The 10622-nt window shown below is 43.6% G+C and overlaps 1 protein-coding gene across 1 annotated transcript in view; it reads right to left on the reverse strand.

Annotated features, from left to right (window-relative positions):
* Positions 1-10622, reverse strand: part of TDRD10 (tudor domain containing 10) — a 69777-nt gene extending 59155 nt beyond the window's left edge. The window contains 5 exon segments of the mRNA XM_037807620.1: positions 875-933; positions 1829-1908; positions 10019-10318; positions 10374-10414; positions 10515-10622. Coding sequence (XP_037663548.1) covers positions 875-933; positions 1829-1908; positions 10019-10318; positions 10374-10414; positions 10515-10622 — 588 coding nt within the window.

Here is a 10622-nt window from a genome sequence, read left to right on the forward strand (position 1 = left end):
CTGGCACATGTGTAATAATTATAATACAGTAAGTGGTATAAAAAGGGATGTATAAGGTACAACTTGGGCAGAGAGGACTGAGGGTAACTGGTTGGGGAGGGGGCATGGAGACCAGAAAATTTTTGAAAAATGTTTGGCATGAAGCAAGGGCTCCACAAAGGTTAGTTTCTCTCATCCTTCTTCCAAGGTTGAGTTCCCAGAATAAAAAGACTGAAGTTATTTATCTTTAAGCATGCTGAAGCTCTGGTACATTATTTTGCATGTAGAAGATGCTCAAAAAAAAAAGTCAGGGGATGCATCAATTCAATAGATTACACTTCCGTTTTCCTTTCATCTGTACTTCAAATGTGGTTACTACAAAATTAAAGCCTTTATGTTGTGCTATAATTATTTCAGGTCTATTGGTCTGGCTTCTCCAAAGGGACAGCAAGATTCCTGGAGTCAAAAAATACTGTTGTTTACATTCCACTTTCTAAGCACACAGCCAACTGACTGAACTGGTTCATTTCAAAGTCAAATGGGTGTAGTGTTTTGTTGAGACCTGACAGCTTCCTATTACCAAAGGATCAGTACTTGAGCCCTAACACAGTCCCTTCCTAAAAAGAAGGCCCCTCACTGCATCACCTCACTCCACAGTGATAAGTAGTAGGTCCCCTTATCCCAGAACACAGGACTCTCAGCTCTAGAACTGGCAAAGTTCAGGGCAAACCAGGATGAGTTGTTTACTCTAGTCAATGACTAGTGACTGCTTGCACATTTATAGCTCTCAAATGTCTTTAAATACTGGTAAAATTAAGCTGCCGGCAGGTTAATTAGTATATGGGGGGGGGGCAAAGAAGATAAAAAGCGGCTGTTTAGAGACAGTGAAGAATACCTCAGAGATACCCAGTGGAAGATTCCCAACATACACTTCTGTGTCTCTTTTCTTGGCTCCTAAGAAGAAAAACAGCATTAAAAAGGCAGGTGTAAGACTAAACAATTCAGAAGAGTTAGAGCCTGTGATAAGTGACTTACATTTTCTTCAATGTCAAACTATTCCCACACATCTACAAACGTTCCTCCCCTCACGAACACTCAATGTGTATACTGTCCTCAATCGTTCAGGAAATACCTATTAATGTCAGATTACCATCATGGAGGTGATCCGGTGTGAAGCGCAGCCCACGGATGTCACTGCCCTCCAGGAGCGCACCCTCGGGGCGTGGGAGGTGGGCAGCGGGAGTCAACAGCACACCAAGAATCTGTTGGTGTGTATGGAATGCTTCCAGACCCGTCATTAAGCTGAGAGAGGAGGAGGAGGAGTAAGACAGGAGTGAATCCAGGCAGAGGGAACAGCACATGCAAAGGATGAGACATGAAAAAGCTTGGCACATGCGGAAAGCTGCACGTAGTCAGAGTAGCAACATGCACGCTGCCCGTGGGTATAGGGAGAGAGGCTGGAGAGGCAGGTAGGGCCAAGGTCTGAAATCACTGACTACTGTCCTAAGGATATTATTCCACAGGCTCTGAGAAGTGCATGAAGGATTTTAACCAGGGGAGTGACTGAGAAAGATCACTTTGGAGAGAGCGTGGAGGGTAAAACGGAAGCAGGTGAGATTTAAAAAGAAGTATGGATTTAGGAGCAGCAAATGCAATAGTGACGGATGGTCTGTCCCGTGGCAGGGGCAGGAGGACGCATCCACCATGTCAGAGGAAATGTGGTGGCTGATGGGGAAAGAGCGGAATCTCAGCAGATCTGAAGTTTGGGGCTGGAGAAGAACTGGGTGGATTGAGCATCGTTAACTGGGATGAGGGTCCCATTACCAATCAACCCCCCAGGCTAACTCACCCAGAGATTTCTGCTCCTCCAACACTCCATTCCTCCTGATCAATTTAGCAGAGGGTCGAAAGTCACTGCTGCTCCAGGACCTGTCAAACGCAAGTCAGAGCATGACACCTCCCAAGCTCAGACCCCGACAAAAGGAAGTAAGAAGAAGGCATAAGAAGAGCAGAGCTGCATGAGCCTCGTGTCTCTTCCTGACTGCCTGCCTCTCCTCCTCCTCCCAGATCCAGGTTCCAAATCAGGATGCTCCCCCCTAGACCTTTTTAATTTATAACAGTTATACCACATTCAGGGTTAGAACTGACTGGCACACATGATGGGGGTGACTCCTAAACTCCAGGTATGATAAGGCAGGAGCAAGACAAAGAGGAGGCTCATTGGATCAGCAAAAGGAAGCAACTTACATGCTGCAGTTTCTTTCTAACAGGTTCTCCTACAAAGTCAACCAGCCACTGTTAGAGAGGATTACCACAATAATTCACCACTGAAATAGGTACTGTAGTAGGCAGAAGGATTCCCTCCCCATCCCCTCCCCAAAAAACGTCCATGTCCTAATGCCCGGATCCTGTGAATATGTTGGGTTACCTGGCAAGGGGGAATTAAGGTGGCAAATGGAACTAAGGTTGCTCATCAACTGACGTTAAAATACAGAGACTATCCCGGATAATCTGTGTGAACCCGACATAATCACAAGCATCCTTAAAATGGAAAACGGAAGCAGAAGAGAGGGTCAGAAAAAGATGTGAGGACAGCAGCGAGCTCAAAGTGATGCAATATGAGAAGGACTTGGCCCACCATTGCTGGCTTTGAAGATAAAGAAGGGGGCTATCTGCCAAGGAAGGTGGGCAGCCTCTAGAAATTGGAAAAGGCAAGGAAACAGATATTCTCCCCTGGAGCCTCCAGAAAAGAATTCAGTTCTGCTGAACCCTTTTAGCCCAATGAGACCTGTACTGGATTTCAGATAATACATTTGTGTTGTTTAAGCCACTAAATTTGTGGTAACTTGTTACGGCGGCAAATAGAAAACTAATACAGGTACCATGAGCAACTTTAAAACTGCCCAGTGGTTGGTCTATGAAAAGAACAGGGCCTTTGAAACCATTCAGATGCAGTTCTGAATCCAGCCCAGAGATGTTGGTCAAGTTTGATCTGTAAAATGGAAATCAAAATACCCCATCATTGATCATGATGGTGAAGTAAGATACTGCACTGAAAGCGTTTGCCACACAATAAGAGCTCAATAAATGGTAGCCACGGTGTTTATTTTTATGGCTTTCGCTGGCACGTTCCTACAACCTCGGGGACTATTATCTTCCCATTTTATAGATGGGCAAACCCAAGCTCAAGGACGTCAGATATTTGCCCATGATTACAAAAGACTCTGAAGTAACTCAGGCCTGTGACACCAAAGCCTTGGTTCTTTTCCTACAGATAAGAGGGCTGTCAAAATCACTTTAAAGGGATTTTTTTTCTTTAAGAGAAACATAAATTTAAGAGTTAAGATTTGAAATAAAACAGTAACTTTCTTCTGAATTGTTCCCAGCTGTGGGAGGAAGCAGCAGCTTTAGCCACAACTAAACCTAAACAGAACTAAAAGTGGTTAAGGTGGTTAAAAGACTTAGGTATGGATGGCTGAAATTAGAGACGTTTATGGGCAGAATCAGGAACATGGGGGGTTAGTGCCTATTTCATGGTAAAATCCCTGGAGACATCTACAGGCCCCTGCAAAGGTTCTACCAAGACCTCCCAAGCAAAGGCTCAGCGTAAATCTTTTGAAGATGCCTTTAAGGGCCTGCTGCCTGCCAGGTGCTTTGCCGAGCAGCTAAAACACATTGTCTCATTTAATCCTCATCACAATGCTAAGAGGTGAGCATTACTACCCCTCTTTACAGATGGCCTCCTGGAGGCTGAGATGATGACCTGGCACTCCGTACATGTGCTCATAAATGGAGGAGCCTGGTTTTTTAATCTGGACCAAATGATTCCGAAGTTGTGGCTTCCATGCTATCGCATGGTCTCTTGTTAGTGTTTTTAAAAAGACATCAAGGGGTTGAGCCCTCTACCATAGGTTTTACCCTTGGGAAGACGGTTGCTGCAAAGGAGAGGCTAGGCCTCCCTATAATTGTGCCTAAGAGCCTCCTCCCGAATGCCTCTTTGTTGCTCAGATGTGGCCCTCTCTCTCTAGCTAAGCCAACTTGAAAGGTGAAATCACTGCCCTCCCCCCTACGTGGGATCAGACACCCAGGGAAGTGAATCTCCCTGGCAACGTGGAATATGACTCCCGGGGAGGAATGTAGACCCAGCATCGTGGGACGGAGAACATCTTCTTGACCAAAAGGGGGATGTGAAAGGAAATGAAATAAGCTTCAGTGGCAGAGAGATTCCAAAAGGAGCCGAGAGGTCACTCTGGTGGGCACTCTTACACACAATTTAGACAACCCTTTTTAGGTTCTAAAGAATTGGGGTAGCTGGTGGTGGATACCTGAAACTATCAAACTACAACCCAGAACCCACGAATCTCGAAGACAATTATATAAAAATGTAGCTTATGAGGGGTGACAATGGGATTGGGAAAGCCATGAGGACCACACTCCCCTTTGTCTAGTTTATGGATGGATGAGTAGAAAAATAGGGGAAGGAAACAAACAAACAAACAGACAAAGGTACCCAGTGTTCTTTTTTACTTCAATTGCTCTTTTTCACTTTAATTATTATTCTTGTTATTTTTGTGTGTGTGCTAATGAAGGTGTCAGGGATTGATTTAGGTGATGAATGTACAACTATGTAATGGTACTGTGAACAATCGAATGTATGATTTGTTCTGTATGACTGCGTGGTATGTGAATATATCTCAATAAAATGAAGATAAAAAAAGACATCAAGAAAATATAAAGGAATACTTACAATGCAACAACAAGAAAACAAATAAACCACTTAAAAATTAGGCAATGGATCTAGAGACATTTCTCCAAAGATATACAACTGGCCAGAAAGCCCATGAAAAGATCTCAACATTATTAGCTATTAGCGAAAAGCAAATCAAAACCACAAGACACCATTTCACACCCACTAGGATGGCTAGAATAAAAAAGACAGACAAAAATGAGTGTTAGCAAGGATGTGGAGGAATTGGAAACTTTATACATTGCCATATAAAATAGTGCATCTGACTTGGAAAAGTTTGAGTTTCTCAAAACATTAAACATGAGGGTTTCAGCAATTTTTTCTATAATATCAGGTAAACCTTTGGTTGGGGATAAATTTCTGAGAGAGGTTTTACAAAGCGTTGAAATGGAAGAAGACATTAAAATGCTGCTGAAGATGGCAAACAGTGAAAAAGAAATAGCAGGAAGAAATGATGAGCCTCAAGCTACTTTGCCAGGGCCTTTTTTGTTGGAAAGGCCAAATTTGTAACTGGATTTTGAGAAAGTAGTAAAAAGAAAAAAAAATCCTTAGTGTCTGTGAGTGAACACGATGGTGGGTGCAAGTTGAGAACAGAGAAAATACTAAGGGAGACTTGCCACCAAGATAGAAAAAAGGTGATCCTGGGCCAGAAGAACAAGAGATTTCTCAAAATAGTACATGAACTAATGGAAGAAGTGAAAGCTGTGAAGAAACTGTATCAAATATGCTGCACTCTCTGAAATAAACACTGCTTTTAGAAAATCAACAAACTGGACATTATGATGACTTGTTTCAGTGGCTCATAATTTGTGCATTAATACATTTACTTTTCCTTTCAAATACTGAAACACTTTGAATATACATTAAAGTTTTCGTCCCTGGGCAATGTTATTTGTCCCTAGCACAGATAGAAACCTGAGAAATGTCTTTTTCAGGAAAAGTTTAAACCTGATAGATATAGATCCAAGTAATCCAATGAAACTACATTATTGATATAATAAATTATACTAAAATATGTCACGTATAAAATCATTCTTGCATCCTGTGAATAAAACCTGCTTTTTGAAACATTTTAAAAAATCCATAGTTAGATCCAGAATAACTGCAGGGGGAAAACGAGACCATCCACTCATCATACACCAACCTGAATTGGGAGGAATGCCCAAGAACACAGCATAAAATCTGTAAGTAAAACCTGCAGATCCAGGTCGGGAGACCCCCTCCCCCATAGCCCGAGCTGCGGAGCCACGTGGTGCCACAGAGAAACTCTCTCCCAGCAAGCGAATACAGCTCAGCTGAGCTCCAACTGGGGTTTTAAGTAGCGAGTGTGAACTACTCACTACAGGTACACAGCCCCAAAAAACAGACAGAGGCTTTGGGTGACGACTGACCTGGGAGAGCCGGAGGGTCGCCTTGGACTGGGTCTGAAGGGGACTATCTGTTTCTTTTTTGGCTCAGTGGAGAAAGCCCCAGTCATTTTCAGTTTCCAGGGCTGTGACTCTGGGAAGGGTGGAGACACCACAAGCAGAGAGAGAGACCACTGAAATGCTAATGACCTCCACCTGGGGGCTCTGTCTTCTCTAGGAGGAAAGGGGTGGGGCCCTTTCCATTCAGAACCAGACCCCAGAGCCTGGGAGAACACGGCCATACCTCCTCACACCAGTCAAGAATTATAGGCTAACAGGCGTCACCTGCTGGGCAGAAAAGCACAGTGACCCGAGGCATCAAAAGGTGGAGCAATTTTCTAAGACACACCCGCAGGGAAACCAGATACTGAATATTTCTTCCCTCTGGGACCTGAGCCTGTTCTGGTCTGGGAAAACCTGATTTGGATAACCAAGGAAACCATGCCTAGACAACAGAAAATTACAACCTACACTAAGAAAAACAAAGTTATGGCCCAGTCAAAGGAACAAACGTACACTTCAACTGAGATACAGGAATTTAAACAACTAATGCTAAATCAATTCAAAAGGTTTAGAGAAGATATTGCAAAAGAGACGGAGGCTGTAAAGGAAACACTGGGCATGTATACGGCAGAAATCAAAAGTTCAAAAAAACTACTAGTAGATTCTATGGAAATGAAAGGCACAACACAAGAGATGAAAGACACAATGGAAACATACAACAGCAGATCTCAAGAGGCAGAAGAAAACACTCAGGAACTGGAGAACAAAACACCTGAAAGCCTACACGCAAAGGAGCAGATGGAGAAAAGAATGAAAAAATATGAGCAACGTCTCAGGGAACTCAAGGATGAAACAAAGTACAATAATGTACGTATCATTGGTGTCCCAGAAGGAGAAGAGAAGGGAAAGGGGGCAGAAGCAATAATAGAGGAAATAATTAATGAAAATTTCCCATCTCTTATGAAAGACATAAAATTACAGATCCAAGAAGCGCAGCGTACTCCAAACAGAAGAGATCTGAATAGGCCTACGCCAAGACACTTAATAATCAGATTATCAAATGTCAAAGACAAAGAGAGAATCCTGAAAGCAGCAAGAGAAAAGCGATCCATTACATACAAAGGAAGCTTAATAAGAGTATGTGCGGATCTCTCAGCAGAAACCATGGAGGCAAGAAGGAAGTGGTGTGATATATTTAAGATACTGAAAGAGAAAAACCGCCAACCAAGAATCTTATATCCAGAAAAGCTGTCCTTCAAATATGAGGGAGAGCTCAAAATATTTTCTGACAAGCAGACAATGAGAGACTTTGTGAACAAGACACCTGCCCTACAGGAATTACTAAAGGGAGCACTACAGGATGATAGAAGACAGGAGTGCATGGTTTATGTAAGTACACTGAACAAAGATAACTATGAATACGGTTGAGAGAGGAAGGTGGGGAGCATGTGAGACACCACAAGAAAGGAGGAAAGATAAAGACTGGGACTGTGTAACTTGGTGAAATGTAGAGTATTCAACAATTGTGATAAAATGTACAAATATGTTCTTTTACAAGGGAGAACAAGCAAATGTCAACCTTGCAAGGTGTTAAAAATGGGGAGGCATTGGGGGAGGGATGCAATCAGTATAAACTAGAGACTGTAACTAATAGAATCATTGTATTATGCTTCCTTTAATGTAACAAAGGTGATATAGCAAGGTGAATGCAGATAAGAGGGGGGGATAGGGGAGGCATGTTAGACACTTGACATTGGTGGTATTGTCTGATTCTTTATTCTACTTTGATTTAAGGTTATTTTTCCTTTTGCTGCTTCCTAGCTGTCATTTTTTTTTTTTTTGTCTTTCTTTTGCCTCTCTACCTTCTTTGACTCTCCCTCCTGCCTTGTAGAAGAAATGTAGATGCCCTTATATGGATAGTGGTGAAGGTGGTGAACACATAAATGTATGACCATGCAGAGAACCATCGATTATTTACTTGGGATGGAATGTATGGTGAGTGAACAAAACCATATTTAAAAAAAAAGGGTTGATGACAAAACCTCGAGGGCAATATACTGAGTGAAATAAGCCAGACACATAAGGACAACTATTGCAGGGTCTCACTGATAGGAATTAATTATAATATGTAAACTCATAGACATGAAATATAAGGTACCAAGATATAGGACGAGGCTTAAGAATGGGGAGTGGTTGCTTAGTATGAGCAGAATGTTCAATTAGGATTAACTTAAATGTTTGGAAATGAACAGGGGTGTTGGTAGTAAGACGTGAGAATAACTAACAGCGCCGAATGGTGTGTGAATGAGGTGGAAAGGGGAAGCTCAGAGTCATATATGTCACCAGAAGGAAAGTTGGAGGTCAAAAGATGGGAATGTATAAAACTGAATCCTATGGTGGGCAATGGCCATGATCAACTGTACAAATACTAGAAATCGCTTCCATGAACCAGAATAAATGTATGACAATACAATTAGAAGTTAATAATAGAGGGGCATATAGGGAAGAACTATATACCTATTACAAACTATATACTACAGTTAGTAGTATTTCAACGTTTTTTCATAAACAGTAACAAATGTACTATATCAATACTAGGAGTCAACAATTGAGGGGGGTTGGTTAGGGATAGGGGAGGATTAGAGTTTCCTCTTCTTTTTTCATCTTTCACTTTATTTCTTGTCTGGAGTAATGAAAAGTTTCTAAAAATTGAACAAAAATTAAGTGTGATGGATGCACAGCTGTATGAGGGTACCCAGGGGCAAGTGATTGTACACTTTGGATCTTTGGATAATTGTATGGTATCTGAACAATCTCAATAAAAATGAAAAAAAAATCCATAGTTAAACATGGTGTTGCCATAAGACTCAGCAATTACATTCCAGGATTATCTACTCAAAAGAAACAGAAACACGTCCCCCCAAAAGGTTTGTATACAAATGTTCATTGCATTATTCTTAACAGCCCCAAAGTGAAAACAATGTAAATGTCCATCAACTGATAAATGAAATTTTATATATTCATACCATGGAATATTATTCAGCAATTAAAAAGGAATGAAGTACTGATACAGCCTACACCAGGGATGGATCTCAAAAACATGATGCTAAGGGAAAGAGCCAGACACAAAAGGCCACATATTGCATGATTCCACTTACATGTCCAGAATAGATCTATCTGTAGAGACAGACAGTAGATTAGTGGCTGCCTGGGGCTGGAGACAGGAGGGAAGTAATGTCTAATGACTGTTAATGCGCACAAGGTTTCTTTTTGGGGTAATGGAAGGGTTCTAAAATTAGATTGTGGTGATGGTTGCACAGCTCTGTAAATATACTAAAAAACATTGAATTGAACACTTAAAACAAGTGAAATTTCATGGTACATAAATTATCTCAGTAAAGCTTTTTTTTTCTTTTTTTTTTAAGTTAAGACGTCTTTTCAATAATAGCTGGTGTGAGCACACATTTCTTTTGCCATTTCACCTCCCAAACCTCCACCTCACAAAGGTGACTAGGTGGCCTGGATCGTACCATTCCCGGGGCTTGTATTTACGGATTTAGAACGTGTGGTGCAAGCCTCTGCACCAGGTTTAGTTTTTTAACTATTTTTTAAAACTCTTTGAAAGGGAGAAGAGTTGGCAGAGGCATCTTTTAAAGCAACTCCCATCTGCACAGATTCGGACTCGGCAGTACAGTTCCACCAAACCCAACAAAAAATTCTGCAGACGCACCTGACGCGAGAAAGCGTCAAGCCCCAGTTGTAACAGCGCGCCATTCCACCGCTGGAGTGCAAATGGAGGTTGCAATCTCCACAGCTGCCTCCCATGACCCCTTCCCTCGCCATCCTCACTCAGCCCCCTGGAGCCTGAACCAACCAGACGTACCTCTCTCGGACCAGGCACGTCTCCACTACGGCCTTCGCGCCTTCTCCCCTTCGCGCTCTGCCTCCTCGGAGACCCGCCGGGACGCGAGGCAGCCCCGCTCCTCGGCAACCAATCCCGGGCCGGCCACGGCCGGGCTCCCCGGCGGGAAGAGCAGGATCCTCAAGGCGCCGAGACGGTGCTCCCGGGGCAGAGCAACCGAACGCGTGCGGAAGCGGGTGACCTTCGCCTCCATGCCCGACTCCCAACACTCCCCGCCCCCAATATCTGCAGAAAGAGTGAGTGAACGAGGCATGGCCCCGTCTTTTTGGAGCGGAGGGACTGCCTCAGTGGGTCCAGAGAGGTGCACGTGGCGCACTCTCCGGAGCGGTCGCTGGATGCGCACCGCCGAGATGGACCCTGCAGAAAGGGAGTGTGAGCAGGCCTGGGGGACTTTATGCTCGCGGGGGCTAGGCCAGTCAGCACGTGCTGATGTTGCCAGCTTCTCGCGAACACGCACTCCCGGACCCGCCTCTCCGGGAACCAGGGGTCTGTGGCCGGCTGGCCAGAGGCGCTGCCCCGCCGCCCCGGGATCTGGGCGGGAGGTGGCAGGGTTGGGAGGCGCCAT

The sequence above is a fragment of the Choloepus didactylus genome, chromosome 2 (genome assembly GCF_015220235.1).
Source record: "Choloepus didactylus isolate mChoDid1 chromosome 2, mChoDid1.pri, whole genome shotgun sequence".
NCBI classification, from domain to species: Eukaryota; Metazoa; Chordata; class Mammalia; order Pilosa; family Megalonychidae; genus Choloepus; species Choloepus didactylus.